Source organism: Bradysia coprophila, unplaced genomic scaffold (assembly GCF_014529535.1).
Source record: "Bradysia coprophila strain Holo2 unplaced genomic scaffold, BU_Bcop_v1 contig_476, whole genome shotgun sequence".
NCBI classification, from domain to species: Eukaryota; Metazoa; Arthropoda; class Insecta; order Diptera; family Sciaridae; genus Bradysia; species Bradysia coprophila.
The window spans coordinates 3,203,128-3,230,232 of record NW_023503727.1 but is presented as its reverse complement, the minus strand read 5'-3'; the positions used below and the strand labels follow the sequence as shown (position 1 = coordinate 3,230,232).

Below are 27,105 nucleotides of genomic sequence, written 5' to 3'. Positions count from 1 at the left end.
GTTGAAACGAAAAGTAAAATTAAAGTTCCATGTATGTTACATCCACTTCCGTCACTTCCTTCTTCTTTTTTCCATCGAGATGTCGATACACATATAAATACGGAAGAGAAAATTCATTGATTTTAGGTTGCATGGAGTGCAGATATTCTCTGTGTGTGGTTGTTTGATACATGAATACGTATGTATATTGTTGAAAGTTTTCCGTTTTGAAAATTGCGTCACGTCAGTTTATGATAAGTTTTCAATGCTCTTGCTGTGTGTGCATGAATGAGGTGGAAGTTGATTTTCGTTTTACTTTTTAGCAAAGTTCGTGTTGCATGGGTTTTTATGAGATTGGTGGTAGTGATTTCCTGTTCTTTATAACAAATTCTTTTTTTTTCCTGTTACCGTATAATTCACGAGGCACTGATTTCGTTTAAATTTAATATGAAAATGTTGGATAACGTATTTGTAGCCGAGCAAACGGGTTATTACCTTCAATTACATTAAAAGTTTAATTAAATCTTGTTAAGAGCAATTTAAATTTATTTCCTAGCTGATATTTCGAATCGTTTCTGAAGAAACTTTAACGGTTACATGGTTACATGATGGCGGGTAAAAATCAAAGACACAATTACTAAATACTTGAAAGCGTTTCACCTGGATCTAAAAGTGAAACGAGAGCTTTTTTGCGTAAATCTGTAAAGGAGGCACCATTTTGATTTTAAATTAAAAAAATCTAATTCCCTAGAATCTTTTACTCGTCAATCATCCTTCAACTTCAAAGTTTCAACCAGCCCGAGCCCACCCATATAAACGATAGATTAGATGTTTGAACTTTCAAAGATGGCAAACATATGTTCAACAGATTGAATAGAAATCTTCTACTTCATCTGAAACATTTAACGAAACTAAGGCGATGTTACGTTTGAAAGTATACACCATGTTCATTATAACGGTACTCGTCCACGTAACTCCACTTAAGTTTTCGTTAATTTCTTCTTAACCTCAATTGATTTGAGGTTTATCTCCGTGCAGAGCATTTCGATAATTCAGTATTGAATGGATTCAGAGCTCTTACAGTAATTCTTCGTTAAGTTTAACAAGTTAATTTTGACAAGTCGGCCCATAACCTGTCAAAATTTTCACAGTGAACTTCACCGGACATTATTGTACGCCTCGCTGTACGCTCTCTCAGTAATGGATATGATCAAACACGCATCATCATACTTCGTAATAGAAAGAGAACACGCGCAATTATCGAGATTTCGTGACTCTCGAGATTTCGTGACTATCTTCGAGATTTCGTAAGTCTCTAGATTTCGTATCGAGATTTCGTAAGTCTCGAGATTTCGTAAGTCTCGAAATTTCGTAAGTCTTGAGATTTCGTAAGTCTTGAGACTTCGTAAGTCTCCAGATTTCGTAAGTCTCGAAACTTCGTAAGTCTCGAGATTTCGTAAGTCTCAAGTCTCGATATTTCATAAGTCTTGAGATTTCGCAAGTCTTGAGATTTGGTAAGTCTTGAGATTTGATAAGTCTCGAGATTTCATAAGTCTCGAGATTTCGTAAGTCTCAAGTCTCGATATTTCATAAGTCTTGAGATTTCGTAAGTCTTGAGATTTCGTAAGTCTTGAGATTTGGTACGTCTCGAGATTTGGTAATTCATGTGAAAGTTTCCTCGGACACCAAATTTTTTTTCTCGATACGATTACTATGAAAACAATTGCGACCCAGCCAGACAAAACCCTTGACCGTTACTATGAAGTAGATACCGCTACTTAATAATAGAGTGATATAAAAGTTAAAATAACATCGATGAACGAAACGCACCATCCACTTGAAAGGGAAAAACAAAAATTCGAAAAATTATGTTCGTTAATCCTAATCCACACATTGTTCCCGATGTTTTTTTTGATTTGGAAAATTGTTCAGATTTTTGATGGCCCTCTTTCCGCTTCATTTTTTTCATGCCGAGCTGGAGCTACAATACAAAATCTACAAAATATTTAGTTTCAAAGCAATTTAGAACAATGTCCGCAATTTATTTATGGACCATTCAACTAGGATTTCCCCGATTGTGAATTGTGTGATGTGTACAGTACAGATTTCTCTCTAGACATTTATTGTTCTCTTGGCATACTATTTATATATCCATACCGTGAGTCTCGAGCTACGATTTTTAGTTTTTTTTATTTTGGTTCACCAAATTACAATACTTAATCCCATTCATACTGAATGTAGACATAAATGGAAAAACGTGGAAAAATAAAATAAAAATTTATTTTTTTCAATTCACATGGGAAAAATTTGAAATTGGAATGGAATGTGATTTATTTGTTCCCTTTTTTTTCGATGTATACCGAAACGAATGAACTTTTTTTTTTGTTTTTAAACTGCGTGTGGAGCTAAAGTTTAAGAAGGGTGGCGGTTGAACGAAAAATTCTTCACATAAAATTCAAAGCAAAGGTGGAAAATGTGAATTTATTGATGTTTGTGCAAATCCTCTATAAAGCTAATTCAATGCAGGACTACGGTTCTTTTTTTCTCTCTCCAACCCCGTTTGTTTGCCTTGTTTTATGTACCTTGGATCATATGGTAGGGAGTTTGAAAACCGCCATCCTAAGCTATTAAATAAATAAATTCCGTCGTTATAGGTATCTCCAGTGTACATATAGACAGCAAGTTGAATTCAATAAAAATATTTGGGAAAATCTGACTAGTTTTTGGTAGACGGAATGTGTTGGAACAAGTGTGTATACCAAGGAGATTTGATAAGGTGCTTGGTTTATTTTTCGTTATCTGAACGTCATTGAGCTACTTAAACGTACGAATGATTCAGTTTCGGATTAAGAGTGTAGATGAACATACTTCAATGATAAAATCAGTTGCAGAGATAATGTTGAGACACATTACACACTCAGTTGGAAGTATGTACATTGGAAGGTAAGTTGTTCGATTAATATACGAAGGCTGACACGACACATATCGCTGAATTTTCTGCTTCATCTACGGATAATAAATTCGAATTTAATTGGTCTATTGTGAACGACAGGCGATATCGCACCATACCAATCGAATCTATTGCTTCTTTTGTTACAAATATCACCAAATTTGTTTGCAAAATCTTTTACTTCAATTGTTAAAACATATCTTTTGATATAAAAGATATCGTTATTCAAAGGTCAGTGCTTGTATTCTTGTTGTCGATAACAGATGACTAGCTGTTCCATTACCATCGTTTGTTAAATCTATCACAGATAGGTCTTAAGGCTATATGTAGTCTTTATATCCGATTAGGAGTGCTAACACTACACAGAATGTATTATCAAATTGATAACTCGGACATTGCTTTTCAAATGGATTACACATTCCGGAGACGGATCTTCTCAGCAATAACAGCAATATTCGATATCATTTTGTTCCGAAATTTTCGAGTACATTTCAAAGTGCTTGTGATAAAGAACGAAGGCAATCGATTTTTGATATTTACAATCAATTTCAAATCAAAAGATAAATTGTTCACATAATAACCGTGTATATAAGGCAATTGGGTCGTCATAACAGAACATAGTTTTACTGTAACAACATGAAAGTAGAAATCGCTCTCATTGTTTTCGGGCTCGCCACTGTGTTCGCCAACCCATTAGCAAAAGTTGAAGACGGAGTTTGGAAAGATCTTGAAAGGTCTGAGTTTATCAACGTCAAGGTTACATTTAAGAAAGCCGATACCACAGCCGCTTACGACCGCTTCTATTCGCTGAAACTTAATTCACGAGAAGCTATATTGAATACTCAACACGCTATCCTAAAAGACCATGCTGATGTAGTCCAATCCGATGTAATCTCCATGTTAAAAAAGGCAGTTGGCAAAAGACATTATGTCGATCAACTATGGATCTCCGCGGAACTCATTGTACGCGATGTGGACAGAGAAACTATAGAAAAACTGAGACACCATCCAGATGTTGCATCGCTCATAGCTGAAGAGTTTATTCACTTGGAAGAAACTGAAGAAGGTGCAAGTTTCGACATCAGAGATGACAATAACACCATTTTGAATCAGTGGGGTGTTGTAAATGTTGGCGCTCCTGAAGTTTGGTCCAGAACCCAGGGTCAAAATGTTGTCATTGGAAACATCGACACTGGTGCTCGTCACACTCATGCAATGTTAGCTCCAACTTATCGTGGAAATGATGCTGGAGAAACACACGATTATAATTGGCGTGCACCGACAGGAAATGCTGCAGCTCCTTCTGACACAAATGGTCATGGAACTCATTGCATCGGAACCCATTCCGGCACACAAGGAATCGGTGTTGCACCACAATCGCGATGGATTGCGTGTCGAGGCTGTGCGACTTCTGCCTGTTCTCGTTTCGATCTTGAATCGTGTGGCAATTTTATGGCCTGTCCTACGAACACGGCCGGTAGCAATGCAAACTGTGCCAGAGCTCCACATATTGTCAACAACAGTTGGGGCGGCGCTGGTGGTCAAACATGGTATAATGCTGTTCTCACTGCATGGAGAAATGGTGGAATTAACGGTGTTTTTGCTATCGGTAATTCTGGAACGGCATGTGGTACAGCTGGATCTCCTGGAGATCAACCACTTGCCTTCGGCGTCGGATCCATCACAAGCACAAACGCATTGTCGACATTTTCTGGTGTGGGACCTGGTCCAGCTGGTGCTATCAAACCGAATGCTGCTGCTCCAGGTACAAGCGTTGCATCTGCGTCCCATTTGAACGATACAGGTTTGCGTACATTATCGGGTACTAGCATGGCGTCACCACACGCTGCTGGAGTGCTCGCCTTAGTTAGATCTGCCAGACCTGGCTTAACAGCTGCACAGTCTGAATCTGCCGTAACTGGAGGAGCTCTGGCTCACACTTCTGCTGGTAGAACGTGTGGAGGACTGCCCGAAGGTGCCAGACCAAACAATCACGTTGGACATGGACGCATCAGCGCTGTCAATTCAGCTTAACTTACGTAATTTATAATTTTAGTCAATAATTCAAATAAAAATTAAGAAAATATCTTTTCGCCTTTCGAACGACTTGTAAATAACGAAGTTTAGCAAGCATCTGGCAATTCGTGATTTCCTCTCGTTTAGAGATTATTCCAATGAAAAATATAAATTTTCCGCTTCGTGATAAACTTTATAAAATCGATAGAACTTTCAGTGCACATAATTTAAACATCTCATCACAAAACCCAGAGAGGCAGAGAAAGAGAGAGAGAGACTCACACAAAAAAAATCCACGTTCACAGAACGTAATTAATGAGACCGGGTAAGTTGATGAATGGCTGATTAATTGATGGAACGAAGCATTTTGGATATTCTCCGGTTATGTGTGAAATTTACATGCAACCCTCCAGCATTATAATTTTGTTTACGAATTGGTGGGGGGCTGGAACAGAAATGTTTATCGTTGTCAAAGGTTAAAAGTGCTTGGTTCGGTTTTTCAGGTATTTGGATTTTGTTGATGACTCATTATGCGATGGTCTGGTGAGGTTAATTGAAAATAAAAATCGATTTCAGTCAAAGGATTTTTTTTCTCTATGTGTGAGTGTGTGCTGTAAACTTTGTGTGATTAACGATCCGCCTAAAATATCATTTTTTTGTGGTGTTTCATTCGAACAACTCCGAGACGTATTGCATTGGTAAACATTTTACCTCCCATAAAATACTTAGTTAAAGCTTAGTTTGATCTTCAGCTTCGCGAAACGGTGGCAAAGAACAAACTATAAATTCAAAAATGTATTTGAGCTTGGATAATGTGAAAATATCTCACGTTTCATCTTCTTTTCTTCTTTCGTTGTTTATGTGCATGTTTGCCTTCTGGCATGTTGCTAAAATTTATTGCTAGTTGTTTGTTCGCAAAGATTGTTTTCTCTGCACAATCGTTTTCACCATTCTGGCTTCTCAAGAGCGAATAGGTTTTCTTTTCGCCGTTCCCTTTTTTTCCCCTTCCACATACACTTCTTTCGACTGCTATTTCTGCTGTTTGTTATTGGAATAGTAGTTTTATAGTAACATCAAACGAGTTGTGATATTTGTATGGAGAAACGAACGCGATCATGTGAAAAATTTTAGTGCATTACATTGATGAAGTAGCATTTCGGATTAGCCCATAGAATACCGACCGAACGGAGTGTCGGAGAAAAACATACAAGTTTTTGCTTTCTTTAAAGTTTAATTTTGTGGAAATGAGAAATGATTTTCGGTGGAAAAAGGAGGTTTATAATGCGATTATTTATGATGATTTGACTACTTTTTGTATGTTTTCACTTCATTCTACGTGGAGGGTTCATTTTACATTGCATGTCAGGAATATTCGGCAATTTCATTGAAATATTACAAATTCGAGGTTGTTCGATAATTTATTTCCTTTATGGAAATTTATTGGTTGTAACGTGAATTTAAGTGTTCGCCGAAGATATTCGAACGGTAATTCATGTTCAACAGGGACTTGCATTCTTCTTCTTCGTTTTTTCGAGAGAATATTCCAGGGGATAGTTTTTACGCAACGTAATCAATTAAACATTAAGAGCATAACAATGGAATGAAAGACCAGTAACAATGAACTAAAATTACATCAGCACTTTGTTACTTGATTGTTTGTACAGATGGATGTGTTTCCGGTTGATAGAAAAAAATGTGTTGAATGCATGCGAATACATGCAACTCACGGGGTTTTTATCTTATCGGAAAATTGCAGTAAGATTACCACGAAATTACAGTATGTACGTGCGAATTCGTATACAGAGACAGTTTTTTGTGTATAAGGATGAATGTTTCGTCGAGACGAAGTCGCATTTGCACACATAAATATATTGCTACACATCGTTCAAGGTTAAACTTAAATGTAAAGAAGTAGAATGAGAATAGAAAAGAAGCCGATACGCAATACACAGCCGAACGAATTGATGGTTCGATGTGTTACACACACACACATACAGACTAATCGTTGATACGGAGAGTTATCTCCGCTTCGTCAAATTTCTATCGTTGAGAATAACACGTACAAACACAAAGAATGTCCGTTATTAAGCAAAACATTGTTGCAATCCCTAGACCTGTTTACAAGGTCTGCTGAGAGAGAACTAAAAAAGTGTAGTTTCCGAGGGGTGACTCACTTCTAGATTAAATGGATTTAATGGATTTAATGGATTAAATGGAATAAAAATTGGATTAAATGGATTAAATAGGAAAAAACTTAATTTTACCAAATACATTAAAAGTCTTAAAAATTGTTGATTTTGATTGAACGACGTACTACAACTCATACTAGAACGTTAAAAAGCGTAAAATTCCGCTTTTAGAAGTTTTTAGTGTAAAGTGGAATAAATGGAACCATTTTTACCAAAAAAAATTTCTATACCTAACGAGTATTTAAACGCCATGGAGATCGTGCAGATCTAATTTTCGTAATTAGTTTACAAATTTTATAGGTGGGTAGCCCTATTATTTCGGTAAAACTAATTTTTTTTTTGGATTAAATGGATTAAATGGATTTAATGGATTAAATGGAAGTGAGTCACCCCTCGGTAGTTTCCGATAACTTTTGACGCATGATATTCAGTTTTTTTATGGTGTGGCGAGTGGAATTTTTTTTAGTAAAATTTGTCAAATTCGCTGAAACTCGACAAAATATTCACTGAAATTCGTCAAAATTTAATGAAATTTGCCAAACACAAAGAATGTCCACTATTAAGCAAAACATTGTTGCCATCCCTAGACCTGTTTACGTTTACAAGGTCTGCTGAGAGAGAACTAAACAAGTGTGGTTTCCGCTAACTTTTGACGCATGATATTCAGTTGTTTCATGGTGTGGCGAGTGGATTTTTTTTTTTAGTAAAATTTGTCAAATTCGCTGAAACTCGACAAAATATTCGCTGAAATTCGTCAAAATTTAATGAAATTTGCCAAACACAAAGAATGTCCACTATTAAGCAAAACATTGTTGCCATCCCTAGACCTGTTTACGTTTACAAGGTCTGCTGAGAGAGAACTAAACAAGTGTGGTTTCCGATAACTTTTGACGCATGATATTCAGTTGTTTCATGGTGTGGCGAGTGGATTTTTTTTTTAGTAAAATTTGTCAAATTCGCTGAAACTCGACAAAATATTCACTGAAATTCGTCAAAATTTAATGAAATTTGCCAAACACAAAGAATGTCCACTATTAAGCAAAACATTGTTGCCATCCCTAGACCTGTTTACGTTTACAAGATCTGCTGAAAGAGAACTAAACAAGTGTGGTTTCCGATAGCTTTTGACGCATGATATTCAGTGTTTTCATGGTGTGGCGACTGAAATTTTGTTTAAGGAAAATTTGTCAAATTCGCTGAAACTCCAACAAATATTCGCAGAAATTCGTCAAAATTTGATGAAATTTGCCAAAATTTACTGCAACTCGCCAAGTTCATGAATCATCTGATTTTCGACCACTTTTGGCAAATTATGGAAAATCAATTCCCTAAAAATAGTCCCTCTTGTACACAAATCATTTTCTCTAGAAATCAGCGAGCATCAGCATCGTCAACATAAAACAAATATTTTCTTGTTCATATCCAGACTTCCTGTTAACAATTCAGTGTTTGATTGGCATTATACACAAATTACTGATTTATAATCTCCAACCCCGGCGACGATATGCCCATTATATTCAACGATATTCGCGGTGGAAAATAAGAAGAAGAACTGAACAAGAATATTACCAAACACTTTTTTTTTCGACGTTGCGTGTGCATCCGTCTTACTTATTCAACGGAGGGAACAAAAAACGGAATCTGAAAATTTCTATAAGAAAAAAACCTGCCAATAAATTTCACTTTTCTTTTCGCAATTTTCCTCTTCTTTACTTTCCTTTATGTACAAAGTAAATACATACATTAAAGTCATAACATCAGAAATTTAAGTGTTTTACGAAGAGAAAAAAAAAACGTGGAAGAAAGAACGAGCGAACCTTTTTTTTCCCTTTACCATCCTTTGAATATACAGAAGAGAAACGAAAGCGAAAAAAAAACAACAACCAGAAACCGTTCGTTAGACGTTGTGAGTTAGGTATTGATTTCTAGATTTTACAGAAATAAATTTCCAATATTCCAATAATGCCTGACAGGGTAAAAGCTTATACTCCGAAGAAAAGAAGCAAAGAAAAAAAAAATCGAGTCGTAAAAAGGGGTATAATGTGTTGTGTGTATTATAATATGCATGCACATTATTTGAACATTGAAAAACTCTGTGTGCTTTTGGATCGGTTGATTGTATAATGTATAAGGTATATGCTCTCCTACTGGTATATGGTACCCGAACTGTCTATATACATTATTTTGGGTTACTGGATGTCTATCTCCACTCCACATATATATCTCCATCGACATCTGCATGTACGTACATACACCGTGTACATGATACAGATAGATAGATATAGCACACCGAGCATAACATAATACGGCTACATGCCAAATGGTTGGTAACTTAGTTAAAGACAAACTGATTTTCAATATCCCATATAAAATTCGATAGTATCAGTTTTTTACTCGATCAAATGTATTTGTGAGTGCTGTGAACCGTCTATGTATTTAAAATGCGGATGTTTTTTCGGGGATATTTTGTGTATAGGAAAAAAGGCTAAATTTAAAATTGAAGGGGAGCATCGAAACAGCCCATCCTGACATGATAAATGAAGTGGTCGGTTTTTGTTAACTTTATAAAATGTATAAAATCTATTCCAAACATACACACGAGAGCATATACACACAGCACACAAACAGTATCTCTCTGTATAGATGTATGATTGTTTATAGTCCCGAAATTTATGCCTCTCATATCAAGCCCTGTGCCTGTACGTACGTACGTCTCGGTGTGACGTATTCCGACTATCTACTAAATCTGTGTATATATACCAAACATAAGCAATCGTATTATATTCTACTTGATGCAGAGATCTATACCGGAATCGGGAACAACATTTTGTTGGGAAAGGGATATTATGGAATAAAACATGATATTTTATAATGAATGGTAATGTAGGTTGAAGTTGTACTTTATTTTATATGTTTTAGAACGGCCCTTTAAATAATAATTTCAAAATTTCACCATGACAAACGGGAGTGAGAGGGCGAACGGGGGAAAATATGTGGCTGTGGCAGAAATCAAAGAAATAATGTAATTTTGTTTATTAAAAGGAAATCATAATAAATAAATAAAAAAATTTGTACCGAGTCATCGTTTTAATTACGTTGATTTGGGAACGCTAAACGCGTATCAAGCATAGAGTGTGTGTTGTAAATAAATAGACGAAGGAAGAAAAAAAAATATAAAAACTCGATTTTTAATGTGTTGCCTGTAAAAATCTATGAGTAAATGAAATTTAACATTTGAGCAAACATTTTTGATGAATTCATACAACCGACCGTGTCGAATATTGTGTCGGAGTCTAGTTCAAATATTAGACACAAATTTCTAATTAACATTTTTACCGATTTGGTTAATCGGTTTATTTGAACGAAAAATCAAGCAGAACGAATTTCACACGCATGGTAAGGGCGCAGTTTTTTTTTATGATCCAAGTAAACATTTCGGGACAGCAAGGAACGATGTGCTATTACAACAGGAAAAGAGGTAGGAGGTAGCATGCGTATGGTGGCACAAGGTTAAGCGATGAAGTCTGGCTTGCCTTCTATTACACAACAAACGTTGTATTAGAAAAGTGAAGTACAAGAATTTCAGTAGAAAATATTTTAAACAATAGAAGTAACAGATTCATTGATTAGACCTTGATACTGAGGTTGCTTAAAATTTTGCCTGACCTCTAATTTACAGAAACCTGATAATTTACGATTTTCTGACGTTTTTTATGAAAATACTGGAGATCACTGTATCGCAGAAAAGAGCTCGAAGGGCTTAGCTTGATTTCAATTTTTTATCATAAATCAATTTTGAGATTTTAGCAGAACAAAACTTGTCATTTGTGAGGTTTGGACAATCCTACTTGATACACTTGATGCTTGATTTAAGAAAATTCTGAAAGTACATGTGAAGTTGAGGCATGGATTTTGTTTCAGTTGGTCCACTAATACAGAATAACATATCTTTAGATTAGAGAGCTTACCTGCCATAAGCTCAACAGCTCTTCTTTTCCAAAAAGGATTTGATCGAGATTACCGCTCAATCAGCGGGTAGAACTACCTTTTTATGCCGGTGTTCATGCACCAACATTACCAAAGGTGAGGCCAGAGCCCATCTCAACCCTTACTGCACTTTCCCCGGGAGCAGTACCCCAGCGCATAAAGCGCAATTGAACCGACAGCCACCCCGTTTCAGCCAAGGATAGGCTCCTCAACCATCGCTGGGCCCGATACCGAGAGTTTCTCTGGTTCTCGGGGGGCTTCCAGCTCCCGTGGTACCGATACAAACCCTCGGGTAGGGTATGTGGTTGGTATGACCACTTCGGATGGAATCATGAACTCCCAGCTCCGATCGACTTGCATCAAATTCCGCGGGGCTGCAACGCCCCGAGGGAACTTCGTGGAATAGGCCGGGACTGCTCGGTCCACTAATACAAACAAAAGGGCCCACACTTGTTTTATAGTTACACGTGTGGTAGTGGTAAAACCGTATAAGTAATTTTGTTTGTATGAATGGATCAGCTGACAAACTGCTGACTCATGTCTAAATTTCACTGACGTTCCCTGTAATTCCCTAAAATTATGAATATTATTGAATACATCTTTAAATCACCGTTGACCATGCTTTTGGCCTGTTAAGTGAAATCAGTCTGAAACTCCTCTGACCGCTTGCTTAGCGCGTCTCGCTACATTCACCATTTTTTCCCCTCTCTGTCTCTACTGTTCTCGGTCTATACATTTGGTATGGAAATGACAAGAAATTAATCTTTTAATTGGATTTATTCAAATGGAATCTAATTATCCTTCGTAAAAATGGTTGGGGTGTACACCTCATTCATAACACATACGAAAACCGACACTGATGACAAATTAAACATTTTTTCTTCTTCTCCATTCAACTTAAATATTCGTGCCTGAAATAAAATTTTAATTTAAAAATCCTTTATCCCGTTTCTATTTTTGAATGATTAAATACCCACTACCCAGTGTGCTAAGAACTAAACGAATAATTTTCCGTTGTAATTGAGGATAAAGTCCTTCGCCACTTAAAACTCTTCCATAAATTCTTAAATCTCAGTTTCGCGAACGTTTTCCCCATATTCAACTCCTTGATGCAGACTTTCGTTCACATCGGACCGAAGACGTTCCATTTCTATCATGCAGACAATATCTATAGAATGTTTGTAAAACTAAAAAGCATAAATTTCTACTCCGAAAAACGAAAATGGAAATGATGGAGTGCTAAATAAATGCGGGAAGTCGAAAAGTTCATTTCCGTTTTACGGAGAGTGAGTAAATTTTCTCGATAACGCCCGAATATTTAAATGTTAATAGCTAAAAGTCTTAACGGAGAAATGCTTGGGTGAAGAGAGATGAATTTGTTGGGAAAATTTCTTTCCCGAAAAAGGAATTAATTAAAAACAATTGACCTAAATTTTCGCGTTAATGATATTTCGATAGATCTTTTTATGAATATTTTGTAGATATGGTTAGACGAAAAGTGAGTTGTTTTATTGTTTTTTTTTTTGTTGTACTTTTTTTTTACCCTCCACCACCACACTTTGGGTAATTCTCGTCCGCCAATATATATACACAATAACGAGCCATATATATATCGGTAGTGAAGCTCATTTCAATGGAAGCTGTTAAATATTTGGATATTCGCAATATTTTGAATTAATGAATGGGTGCGCGCGATGGGTCTCTGTCATGGTATGAGAATTTGATATTAAAATGTCACTAGGGTGTGAATATTTTGATGTAGATATTAGATATGGCTGTATATCGTTTGCGTTTATTTCATTTTTTTTTCTGCGGGACCATTTAAATAAAATATGGAATGTAATTAACACCAATAGATGATATATGCAAATGATTCAAATTGATATTCGGTGTTATTTAGAGAAATTAAATTTTATTGTAGCGACCGGAATGATGTGTTGAAAGTTAATAAATAAAGGCAACATTTAGCTTCAAGTACATTAAAGCTGACACTCGGTCGTTTTAATGGAACAGCAAACACGTAAACATTTTGCTTATAGGAAGCTTTTACAATTTAAAAAAAATTAATGTATTTGTCACATCAAATGATTCCGTAGCAGCGACGGCCATTATGTTGTCTGTTTTTTTTTTAAATACTAACAGCACTTTAAGGCCAATAGGAGAATGATGTTTAGAAACTAAGAAGAAACGTAATAGAGTTTTTCCATATTTTAGTACATTCTGTCATAAAATTACTGCTGTCACTGCGCTTATTTTTATGTGAACCAACTTCATATGGTGACATTTGTTCTGTAATGACAAATGTGAAATTGGTTCACATGAAAATAAGCCGCACAGAATGAAGTACTATGAAAAAAATGTGGCGCCTCTACAGGCCAACCCACTTGTCCCACACCTAGAAAAAGAAACTTCAGACAATACTCCGCGTATGTGTAAAATTCGTCGAAACGGTATGATATACATCATTGACATATATGATACATGGACAATGTTTTCTATACGTGGGACACGTTGACAACGTAGTTACGTATTTCGATTGTCAGATTTGAACATTCATGTGCTACGTATTGTAGTGATGTACGTGGAATGTGAATAACTTACGGGTGGGACGGAAATTAAATTAAATTATGTTTAACGTATATAGTGGATGTTGGTCTTAAACATTGAATTTGGATCAGATTTATTTATATTTCTTAACACGAAGAAGATCAACTACAAAATTGTTTTTTTAGTAAATTAGAGAAATCTCGACAAAATAATTTCATTTTTTGTGAAGTAGTTTTATTTCGTAATCATATCAGAAAGTTGTTTAAGTTGGAATTATCTGAAATTGATTATAAGCATTTTGATAATCTAACTATCTTGCTATCAAGTTGACTTAAATTCAATTATGTTAAAAAACGACATACAATTATTTATGTGCGATACTTTATGACGTTCTATGCATAACTTATATGCCACACACGTATATGGCTTTTAAAGTACGCTTCAACAATAAGAAATGTCAACCAACACTACTGTACTGCAACATTAGAAAGATCGTTGGCTCATGATCCAGTGGTCCCCGGTTCAATTCCCAAAGTAGTCAATTTTTAATTTGAGATATTTGTTACCAATAGCTGCTAAAATACATAATAACTACTATAAGCTGCTAATATGGTGTCTACCGTAGATGAATTCAATAAAATTCATATTTTTAAATCTTTGTGGAAGAGAAATACTTCTTGCACGTATTATATTCGAGCCGGTTGTATAACTACCTTACCACACTTTTTAACAGGGGGCACGAATGATATACGCTAAGCACGAAGGAAATTTCGCTCAGTGCATAACAAGTGCAGTCAGGACCACCGGTTTAACGTGACTTCCGAATTACGCCTCGAAGTATGCAAATATTTCACAATTTTAACGAACTTTGGGGAATTTTAAGGACTACTTAGAATTTTGGGGGAATTTAGAAAATTTTAGGAATTAGTTTCTAATTATGGGCTTTACCTGTCGGAATATTTCTTTGATTAATTTTCGGTGAATGATATTGAGTTCATGGAATTAGAAACAAATTTTTTTTTTGATTATTTGACTCTCCACATTTTCTGTTTTATTCTTCCATTCAGATTCACAGATTCTTCCATTCGATTGCCATAATTGCAGCCTTTTAAAGTCATTGAATAATGTTACCTCTTATATTGGAATATCTTTGCGAAATTTCGTTTGGTTTCTTTTTTTCTTTAAATTATATTTTTTGAATACTTTTTCCGAGAAATCCACATCGAAACATTTTCTTTCAATGCATAACTGTATCAAGTAACATGCAGATCTAAGTTTTAATTCAACCAATTTGTTAAGTAAAAATGTCTGCTACGTGCATTTCAACAAATTCTTTTTTTTTTCCATAAAAAGAAAAAATCAAGAAAAACTCTCAATGATCGTTGAAGTTTTTCCTTTCATAATGTTAAAGCAGTAAAAGGCACTTGAAAATGTACTAGAAGAATTAAGGGCACAACAATTCCAATACGGAAATTAAATCAGGGAAATATTCGAATACATATTTTTTTTTACATTCAACAATCTTTACTTACTTTCAATTCAACCGATATAATTGCTTGCATGCACATCTTTGTACAAAATTGGATGAAAGAAGTTCAATAAGTTTTTTTTTGTTGTGAAGTAAAGAAAATAATAATTTCAAAGTTGAAGAGGGAAGAGCTGTTGTAACGAAAAAAAAAGAACTAAGAAGACGAAAGATAGGACGCCCGATTTTATCTCTGATATAAAACTATTCATTTGCATGCAAAGCGCACCCCTATAAAAAAAACTGTTTAAACTCAAACTCTTCCATATACGAACTGGCAACAAAGAATTTAATATTGTTTCTGGTGCGGGAAACGTCTTTGCCTCGAAACGCAATCCATACACCATTAAAAAGTATATGGGTTCGGTTATTATGACCGAACATAACCCTTTTCTCAACCACACATAGCCCATAAATTAACCGAAGAACTACTTGTTCCTTTTGCGTCTAAGCAATACCCACTATTCTTAGTACATGTTTTTACTTTGGCGAAATATATATCCTCACAAATGTACTTAATTTTTGCTGTAAATCATTTTTCGTAGAGACATTTTCAAGTACTGTAAATCCTGCAGAAAATATAATACCTCGGTCTAACAGAACGTGTACACACACAAAGTCTTTTACAAAGTCTCTCTAGCAAAACGATATTACGAAATTTCAGTCGGGAAAAAGAGGAGTGACTATACCGCACATTATATGAATGTGTATATGGAACGAAATTCCGTTTTTTTTTATTATGGCTGGTTAGGATTTTAAACTCTTCGTTTTAATTTGTTTTGTAGTTTTTTTTTCGGTTAGTTGAAAGTTTTACTTCACAATTTTTCCGCTTCCCTGACTTTTAACCCTTTTAATATTTGGTTTTCATTTTGAAGAACGAGAAAAAGTATTAAATTTTATGGTGATGTAATTTGAATATAAGAAGCAAACATACTCAATAATGCATACGCTTCCCTGATTCTCTTATAAATATGGAGTGAAAATATAATTAAATTTTACGACAGAAGAAGTGACTGAGTTGAAATCAAATTAAAGGCAGCGCGACGGCAGCGTATGTGATAAAAGCTTGAGCTTCTCAAACACAACTGACGGTATGGTTCAGTGGCTGCGTACTGGCCTTCCACCAAAATGATCCCGTGTCACACAACATTTTTCTGGCGATTGGTAACGTCCTAAAGTTCACTCAAATAACTTCAGTCAAGTTTCATAATTTGGGTAGTTGGCAGTGTGCTTGCTGGCTGTAACGATGAATTCGGGTTCATAATATGAGCGTCATCCGTCTAATCTATATTTAGGCGAGATATCAATTAGCACCTAACTTTCCTAAGAGATTATTGGATACTTCGAGACACTTATTTGTGAAACTTGACAAAATTAATAAAATTTTACGAAATTTGTGAAATTTTACGAAATTTGTGAAATTTTACGAAATTTGTGAAATTTTACGAAATTTGTGAAATTTTACGAAATTTGTGAAATTTTACGAAATTTGTGAAATTTTACGAATTAGACGTTTGTGAAATTTGACTAAATATGTAAAATTTGACTGAATTTTGTGAAATTAGGCGAAACTTGGTGAAATTTGACGAAATTTGTGAAATTACGAAAATTGGTGAAGCTTGACAAAATTTAGTGAAATCCCTGGTAAAAATAAAAGTCTCAGAAGTTCGAATACCATTATAGTCACGTCTGGAAAGACATGACTTTGAAACCGTGGCACTTTCATGTTAACCTAGGATTTGAAACTATAAGAAATCTGTGAATTTCGAAAATTTTAAAAATATTAGGCCCGTCGTGCAGACATCACTTGTTAGTAAAGGGCCGAAAGTTCCTTAAACGAACCAAATCAAAACTAAAAATTAAAATACAAATAGCTCGTCCAAGCTCGTTGAAGATATAATCAATTATTTTATCAATTACACATCACGCTGAAGCTCAACCACGGTAATGAATAAACACGTCTTTGGGTGCATGACATAACCTCATTAATTGATGAACTAAATATTATTATCCTGATGAGCGCAAACAATCAATCCTTTCGGGACGTGAACTGTGCTACAAGTAAGCCAGTTGGAATTACAGTCAGATCAGATCATATAAATTCGAATGGATAGTCCTGTCAGGTATAAATGTCAGTCAGATACATACGCTCCACATATGAAAGATCCGCTTGGAAATCTCGAACAGACAATAAATCGTTAAGTGTGCCACAAAATGTGTAAGTCACAATAAATATGCGAAACTCAAGAGCATAAATTGCCAATGGCATATTGCAGCGAATATCTAGGCTACAGAGAACTGCGACCAAAACCACCACGCCTTGCCTGGTACGGATCTACGGCACGGGTGTATTATATTAGCTGTATGTGTTGTATGTATGTACGTATGTAAGTATAAATCTGGCATGAGTACTCTGATGTATACCCAGCTCTCAAACTGACTTGTCATGTTGTTATTATGTAGTACCATTAAGTTCAGTTTATATGTATAGCTACACCTAATGTAAACAATAAAATCTAAATATTTGCAACAGTCTGGGAATATTGAGAATGAATATGGATCAGAGTGTATTTTACCGTATACACGCCGGGTTATGATGGTTATATTATAATGTAATGTTACGTACAATCAAATGGTTTGGCACTTGAAGAAGAAGATGGTTTAAATATAAATGTGCGAGCTATTTATGTGCTGGGAATATGGAAAAAGTGTTAGGCTAATTGAGTGCTTAAAGTAGGTCGTCCAAATATGCGATTTATTTCTAATTAAAATTGTGCACACTCGCACGCTACATTTCGAATGGGGCACCATCGGAAGACGTCGAATAAATAAACTTTGTAAAATTAAATTTTCAACTTTTCGTTTTGATTAAATGGAAAACTGTTTAGCTTGGTATTTGGTTTCGGTTTTAGAACTGGAATATTCCTTCCATTTTTTTTTGGGAAGTGAAAATATTTGTGCCGACATGGAATTCAGTTTGCAGAATGCCATTTCAAAGTGAGGACGGAATCAATAAAAATTAATTTACAGTCATGATCTTCATGTGTAGCTTCAAAAGAGCTTTCGTTTAAGCCGAATTTTAATTTTAAACGCGAAACAGAATCACTGTTAAAATATTTACGAACTGAAGCCCTTCCAAAATTGAGATAAATTTGCAGGAATATTTTTGTGTGATGTTGAGCAAACGTAATTGAAAGGGTACTATGTAAACTTTGAAATGAACGAATATGCTTGCGATATTACACATGCTGAACGGTCCTGCATTTTTGATAAAATCACACTTTTCCAACGGTGTGCTACCAACAACGAATAACATAACAGCAAACTGCCTTGATATCATTGTTTAAACAAGTGAAGTACAAGATTTTGTATCAAAACCTGGAAAATAATATTAACAAAAAAAGTAACAGATTTGGTGACATTTGCAAATGAATTGCGCTCTCAAGTACCATTCCAATAAAGCTTTTAGCTGAAACACAAACTTAGACAGATGTAAAATCACTGTTACGAACCATTATTCCCGGACACTAATTCTCGCGTTGTAGACATAATTGAAGATCTTACCTGAAAGAAGAAAAAGAAAAAAATGGTTAACTTACCGGAACTCTAATGATTTGATTGTAATTTAAAGTGAAAATTTTCCAGCACCCTAAATTTTATTACACACGTTCTCGTTTCATCAAAATAGCTAAGCTCCAGTCGTTGAATCTCCCTTTCCACAGTAATACAATAAAATAAAACCGTGACACTTATAATTACAAATTATTTCTAAATCATTAAATTTTCACAGCTTATTCCCTGTTCCAGCATTTTACCCAACGACTACATCTTATACAAACATTATATCCTCTCACACACACACAGCTTCAAAGTCAAGCACCACGCAGAGACAATGAAAATATAAAAAAAAATGAGAAAAGAAAAGCACGCAGTCCACTGAAAAATGTTTAACAAAGCTGCCTCTGTATAGTCGCAGCGGAACCGGATGCCGTCCGAACCGGAAGTGACACGTTACGATTGACGGATGGGCAACTCTAATGACGCTATTTTACTCTCAATGGTAATGCCGTGTATATATGTGCTGTGTGCTGGGTGTTAACAGTAACATACGTAATAACGGCATTTACAGCAATTTAACGTTTTATTTCACAACGAAATCATGGATTTGAATGGAAATAGATGACCGTGTAGAAGAGAATGATATAAATTAGGAGCATTTCAGTGAAATATTTTTTTGATTTTCTGCCAGAAGATTTGAATGATAAACAAGTTTGTATTGTGGGCTATGTTTACCATGAATGACAACACGCAAATCAGGTTTGAATATAATATAACGAAGAGCCGCAACAGCGATCAGAACTAATTTTTTGGCTACATGCGATTCGAAAACCCTACGAACATTCTCTTCTTACGCAACACAGAAACATCCATCATCACATCAAAAATCAATTACTCTTCATGCTCGTGGATGTACATCGTGGATGGACGCATTTGTCATAAATTTGCAATATGCATACACCGATGTTAACCCGTCACATACTATTCATGTGTTATCCATAACGTCAACAAAAATAATGACAAGCTCTGGGTAATGTAGTCATTTATCATGTTAAAAAAAAGTGAAGTACAAGATTTGAAATCAATAGATTAAAAATACTTTGAACGATCGAAGTAATAGACCTGATAATACTGGTCATCGAGTCGCTGGTCATATGCTTGCTGTCTATAACAGGTTAAGAAGCATAAAAATAATAGCAGTTGCAGACACTTTGGCAGCAGCGACAAAACTGAAACTTCTCACAGTTTTCAAATTAAAAACCCCACGTTGTCACAACATAACTTATGTTACATAAAACGGGAAAACTACATCGAAATAACGAATAACAGAGATTTTTAGACCCGTACGAAGTACTGGGGTCTTATAGGTTTACGCATACGTTTGTAACACGTCGAATTGGACTCCCTGAGTAAGGGGAAACCTATTGTGGTTGTCCAGAGATGCCAAATCAGCAAGAAAAAAAAATGTCCGTCTGTCCGTCCGTCCGTCCGTCTGTCTGTCTGCACGATAACTTGAGTAAAACGCATTCGATTTTGAAAATTCTTTTTTTCCCCGTTTGGCAATGTCAAAAGACAGGCTAAGTTCGAAGATGAGTGATTTTGGATCGACCCCTCCCGAGCTGTGGCCCAATAAGTGCTTTACGGTTTTTCGAAGATATCTCCGGACATTCAAACGTTACACTTGTAACTGATACGTCAAATAAAAGGTATTTACAATACCGATCGACAAAAAAAAAGTTTATGGAAATCGGATGACCGACTCGTGAGTTAGACCCCTTGGTGTGAAACAGGCACAGGGCGGCAAGCAGTTTTTGCTTGTAGGTCGGCCAAATTTGAACATATTTCGTTCGTTTTAGCTTTATTAGATATGTATTGACCGTACCAATCAGGGAAAAAAAAGTTTATGAAATTATGTTCTCCGGAGCGTGAGCTAGGTCTCTTGGAGTGAGCTCTTATCTGGCTACTCGGCCGTACAGTGAACGTGGAGTATTTTGTCAATATCTCGAGTAAATTTTGACCGAATTTCATGAATTTTTTTTTGTTTGAAAGGTATTAACAAATGTAAAGCGTCGGTACTATTTTCGGTCTCCTAACAAAATGGCTGCCGGCGGCCATATTGGATTTTATTAAAAGTGATATAAAGTGGGGAAAATGATGCTTAGAGAGTTTCTGTTAACATGGAAATAATGTGTTAAGTGTGAGGGGTTTCAGGGATTCCATATATGGACATCTATATATACCTATATACAGCTATATTGAGCTATATACAGGCATATAGAGCTATATAATAGCATATTCCTCTGTGAAATGTTTATTTACAGTGAAATATAGGTAAATATAGCGGTATATAGCTGTTTAAATAGGAATTTATGAAGGATGACTTCGTACGAGGCTGTCTATATTGCCTCCTGCAATTTATTTGTGTATGATAACTGATAACAAGGAAAAGAGTAGATAATGCAAGTGATTTAAAAGGAAGAATAGTTTTTCAGCAGAGAAGAAAATGAAGTAAGAGAAATGAAGAGTTTCACATTAAAGGCTTTTGATACGAATAGGTGTTTCGTACGGGTCGGCGTTAGCTATGTTTATTATAAAATTCTTGCGGATAAATTAAGCTGCATTCATAACTCCAGTGATACACTTTTCTCTCACATTTAACTGGCAAATTAAACAAAAACGTAAAAACAAAACAATGATCGCGATGCCCACGAATTTCTTAAGCTCTTTTGTAAATGGGAACAATTGAAAGTTAACCATTGTACAATTGTTCACAACCGAATATAGAAATTAAACAAACGCATTTGTCGATCTTTTTGATTCAAAATAGTAACTCAAATTAATCATCAACTTCGACTATCGCTCCGCAGAATAGTCATCATAGTAAATACCTAAAAGCGGGATTATTAGACTATACTAAATCACGATCCATGTACTTATCGCCACATCAGTGGGAATAATCAAGGTAGGTAGGATACAATAAATTATAATTTTTTCGTTACCCCACACCATTCATTCGTATTATATTTATACGTGTACACGGAGGAAAAGTACTGAAACTTTCATGACGAGCACGATTTCACATTTTATAACTTGCCGAGGCAAAAAAAAAATACCCTCGAAAATGTTATTGCTACACATGGATTATATAGCCGACGAAGTGATATATCTGGAACCCAGAAAGACATAAAAAATACATTCAACCATAGATTACGTCGTTGTGATAATTTTTTGATATTTTTTTTTTCCTTTCCTTTCCTTTTTATTTTCTTCATACAACGCAAAATTGTTGATTGACATATCTAGAGCGATAATCTACACCTACAAAACAAACCACCCTGCGGTGGTTATATTCTCTCTCTATATATATATTTTACCAGTTCCGTTCCATCTGCATATAAATTCAACAAAAATAACATTAAATCGTTTTCGGAACATTAAATGTCAGTGCGTGCAGTCATTACGTTCGAGGTGGGCCCCCCCCCCGAAACGAACTCATTCTACCCGCGCTACTGGTGTGACTTTGATATTCTCTTTAGCTTCTTCAAAGTATAAATAATTCGGAAGCATTACATATGCGGAAAATTCAGTGATATGTACAAACCATACAATATGGTGTAATGTAGCCGAGACCTTTCTAGACTGATAATAGATGGCCTCATAAATCATCTTGTCCGAAAGAATAGCTAAAAGGATACATTACCTAACGCAGCCTATTTATTTTATAAAAAAAAAATATTCCCAGACACTTAGTGGGACAGGGCCGTTGTATGTTTATAACTAACGCAATCTTGTGATATTATTTCGGTTAGTAGTCCAGTGTGAAGACTTTTTTTTGGGGAAAAAAAACTAAACCACAGTTCTTTACGGACGTTCAGAGCATCCTCGCCAGCTGTTATGTATTGTAATAATTGCGAAACAGATGTTATGAATAGCGACAACAAAAATGAACGACGAGCTGCACCTGATGCGGTCATATATAGCAAAATTTCTGATTAAACCTCGATTAAAACAAACAAACGGAGTAAACGCTTTTGCAGGAATCTGTTTAAAATGCTTTTCATATCAACGATGTGATTAACCATATGAGTCCGTTGGGATCAAAAGTATAGTAGTAGGTCTATTTCATCTGTCAAAGTGACGTTAAAACGTCAAACATTAGAAACTCTGTAAAACGGTCGGTAATTTCGTTAATTCTTCCTTATTTTTTTTAAAAATTCAGTTATTGTGAAAAACAATTTAAGAAAAATCAACGAAATTACTGACTACTTAAAAGATTTCTTGTGTTTGACGTTTAAAACGTCACTTTGACAGATGGAATAGACCTACTTTTGATCCCAACGGACTCAATATATTCTCCACTCAAAAGGCAATGAATGACGTTTTGTTGACACCTTGTCTGATGGCAATTCGGTGGAGAAAATGTCTATTTTCACGCCTCTCATTTTCGCAGAGGAGAAAATATAGATTTTCTCACCCGAACTGTCAGCTTGATTGTTGTTTTGAAAAATTTATATTTTTGTATCATGAAGAACGGTTAATCACACTTTGCACGTATAAAACATTGTGTTTACCGATGGAAGAAAATAGAAAATTTAACCTGTTACAGACGGCAATAGGGATGGGCGATATTGATATTGATAATCGATAATTATCGATTATCGATAATCGATTATCGATAAATTTTTTTATCGAAAATTATCAAAAATAATATCGATAATCGATAATAATTGATATTTCCATAATTATCAAAATATCGATATCTCGATAATTATCAAAATATCGATATTTTGATAATTATCGAAAAATCGATATTTTGATAGCTACTTTAATATGAATATTTAGATAAATCAATACAAATGCATGCAGTTTTCAGCTGTAAATCTTCCATCTTTCCATTAGGATGATGAAAAATTAGACAGAGATCTCGAAAAGTTGCTTAGAACAGTTTTCAATTTCTTCACAGTAACATAACTTTATGAGTATCAATTATTTTCAGAAATATCAAAATTTGATAATTATCGATATATCGATATTTTGATAATTATCGATATATCGATATTTTGATAATTATCAAATTATCGATAATTCGATAATTATCGATAATTATCAAATTATCGATAACGATATGATATATCAGTTATCGATAAATTGTTTTGATTGATATTATCGATAATATAAAAGGTCTCCCATCCCTAGACGGCAAGCAAATGACCAGTATTATAATCTGGTTTATTAATTCCATCGATCAAAGTATGTTGTTTTCAAATCTTGTACTTCAATTTTTTTAACATGCATTTTACTATAACAGATGAATAGCCGTATGTGACCACCGGTTAAACTCGCTCTTGTTGAAATTTCCCATTTTCTTCGTATTTTGATCAAACGAAGTAACAGACTCACGCACTTAATGTTATGCAGCTAAAAATACATATGTCGACTGGACTAAAAGTCATCTGTGGTGTAAGAAGTGTGGGTTATGGCTATTATAAGTGGGGTAACGTTTTCTAGGCATTCTTTTTTTCGGTGTTTTTCTTTCTCTTACTTGCATTCGGGGAATTGCCATTTTAATACAAATCTTCCATGAAAAATTGGAAATGTGAATACCTTCGTCGAATGCTAAGATTATGCTCTGCGAGACTGGCGAAGAAACAGTATAAGGATTTAAATCTAAACTTGGATGAGATAGGTAAAAGAAATAACTTTTCACTGAAGTGATATAAATATTTTCGGTTTATAATGTTGATGTGGCAGGATATGTGTTGCAAATGTATATATGGGGGGGTAGAGCAACCCAGAGAAATTACCATAAGAAAGTTCTTTCGATGGATGTGAATGTTCGCCCGATGATATATGAATGGCAGAATTATATGAATGTGAGTATGTGTGGCATTACCACTTTTTGAGATCAAGGCGATGGCTGAAGGGTGGGAGATTGAAACGTTTTTGATGTTATAGCTAGCTACGGTGTTGTAATTTATAGAAATGCAAAGTGGAAACATTTTTTGACATATAGAAATGATACATGTATGGCTTGCGGTGGTAAGGGTTTGTTGTGGCACGGTCGGGATACAGTAAATAAAACAAATAGCAATCTAACAGCAAACCATCATATACGTGCGATTCGTTAACGAACATCCATAAATTCATATTTTAAGTTATTTGCATATTTGTTCGCTGTGAGATAGAGGGAGGAGCAGTGTCTGTTGGTTAGTTAAGTGAACTCTCGTTAAGGATTTTATGTTTCTAATTTGTGGGTCGGTATGGAAACGAATCACATCGTTATGCATTTGTCGCATGTGGCTGATTAAATTTAAAAATTGTTTTACATAAAAAAGGGGTTTTGTGGTTTTGCATTCGGATCGGGATGTACGTACGGGTATTTCGATTTATTTACGTAAAGCTTTTAATTGTTTACTTAAATTGTTTGCATATTTAATTCAATCCTTTTCCTTCCAAACATTAATTAATCCTGCTGCTGGTTGTTACACCTTTCAATTAGAAGTTTCATTTTTTTTGCTGATTCAACTTGAGACGACAAAAATTGGCGAGAAGCGTTAACTAGTGTGTTTGTATAAGAAACTGCATGTTAAGACTATTAATGCTCGTCTGTCCGCTTAACGGTCGTAAAAATTAGGGTCGCTAAAATTCTTGAAAATTCGTAAAAATTCCTTCTGAGACTTGAAATTACGAATAATATGCCCTGGACCCTAACCCTGGTAAAAGGTTCACTTTAATGATTCTCAATAAAATTATTTCCGAAGAATGATTCAAGATATTTTTTAATCTTTTGCCTAATCTGTAACCAACATGTCTCAGAATATTTAGGAAGCATGCATAGGCGATAACTGATTACAGAGGTCAACATGAGTCAGTTAAATTCTAGTTTTTGCAGATAAGTTTTAAATCGGTTGGTTGTTCAGTTGGTTAGTTAATTTTAAAATTTCGGTGAGTTAAGAACTGAGAATACAGAAATGGTGCTATTCAAGTATATTGTCATCATTGCCATAGCTTCAGTTCCATTTTGTCAGTCAAAGCAAACCGAAACAGCAACCAATCTGTAAGGAAATGTTATTTCGATTACAGAAGCTTTAAAATTTACTAAAAAGCCCTTCTTATAGGAATTCCGACAGTAACGTCCAGAAAATTTTTGATATACTGGCTGCGCAGGACGAGGTATGGAAATTGTTTCGACAAAATCGATTTCCGATTTGAAAAATTTAATTTTACAGAAACTTAATCGGTTACATACGCTGATGCTACAAAATGACGTCATTCCGAAATGTGCACAATTTATAATTAGGGAAAAGATAAACTTAGCTACCAAATGCTGGAGGGGACTACTGACTGAAATAAAGCTCTATGATCAATCCGTTGCCACCGAAATCAAATTGTTGGGACAATTAATTGCAGATGCTTACGGCGGGGAAAGAGACCGAATTCTTACGATTATAGAAATTATTAAAAATAATGTTGAAAGAGGCAGTGAATTAGCCAATAGCGCATACGATACTTTGCTGAACGAAATGGACTCTTATGGTCAGCTTTACTTGAAGGGTAACAAGGCCGATAATGGTGTAGGAAGCGGTTTGACCGATAACACATATCGTGTGCTGAACAAGATCGAAGAAGCAGAGGGTGCTTCATCGCCGATTTTCACTCAAAAGTTGCCAAGCGCCGTAAACAGTATTTTGAAGGGAAAAGAAATTTTTATTCGAAATTCAGTGACAAAAGGTTATCTCCACGCATCCCATGCCTATTCAACGTATGTAATTCTGGGTGATCTTAACGGAACAGATACTCGCTACATTTGGAAATTAAGTCCAGTGGTCGACCAGTGGGAGATCAAGAATCGAGAATTGTTTCACCTCACAAACACATTTGAGAATAAAGTCTTAGCAGTTGGTGGCAGATCGGTGATGCTGGCTGACGCAACTGACGATACATTGAAGAGTACATGGGCAATGTTTTACATTCAACTAGTTCAAGGTACAAGCGGTGAGGAGGTGGCATTTCAATGCAGTTATTGGGGAATAAAAACATTAGCTTGGAATGAAGACGATGTTGAGGATAAATTTTTGAAGTTAGAGCATCAGGAAAACGTGCAACCATTAGCAGTTTGGTTGTTGCAACCAGTAAAATAGAAGCTTTTTTAGTTGTAAAAAGACGAAGTCTGGCAGCACTGCTGTCGAGGCTAGGTAGTCGCAAAACTTTGACAACTACTTTCTCACTACTTCAGCTAAAGTGGCAAAAGTAGTTGCAAAAGTGTGACGCAAAGATTGTTTTGCGATTACTTTTGCCACTACTTCCTCTTTTTAGCCCATGTTCTGAAGTAGTTGTTAAAAAAACGTATCTAA

General features: G+C 35.3%; 2 protein-coding genes across 2 annotated transcripts in view; one reads left to right on the top strand and one right to left on the bottom strand.

Annotated features, from left to right (window-relative positions):
- The window catches only part of LOC119082722 (teneurin-m), a 536,832-nt gene that overhangs the window by 292,943 nt on the left and 216,784 nt on the right, over positions 1-27,105 (bottom strand). The gene's annotated exons all lie outside the window — the stretch shown is intronic.
- Positions 25,656-26,980, top strand: LOC119082724. Its single transcript, XM_037192311.1, has 3 exons — positions 25,656-25,808; positions 25,870-25,924; positions 25,981-26,980. The coding sequence occupies exons 1-3, from the start codon at positions 25,723-25,725 to the stop codon at positions 26,890-26,892; spliced, it is 1,053 nt and encodes a 350-aa protein (XP_037048206.1). The 5' UTR covers positions 25,656-25,722; the 3' UTR covers positions 26,893-26,980.

Coding starts and splice junctions, on each gene's coding strand:
- LOC119082724 (XM_037192311.1), top strand. CDS start 25,723: ATGGTGCTATTCAAGTATATTGTCATCATTGCCATAGCTTCAGTTCCA. Junction 25,809..25,869: donor ACCGAAACAGCAACCAATCT/GTAAGGAAATGT, acceptor CCCTTCTTATAG/GAATTCCGACAGTAACGTCC. Junction 25,925..25,980: donor TACTGGCTGCGCAGGACGAG/GTATGGAAATTG, acceptor TTAATTTTACAG/AAACTTAATCGGTTACATAC.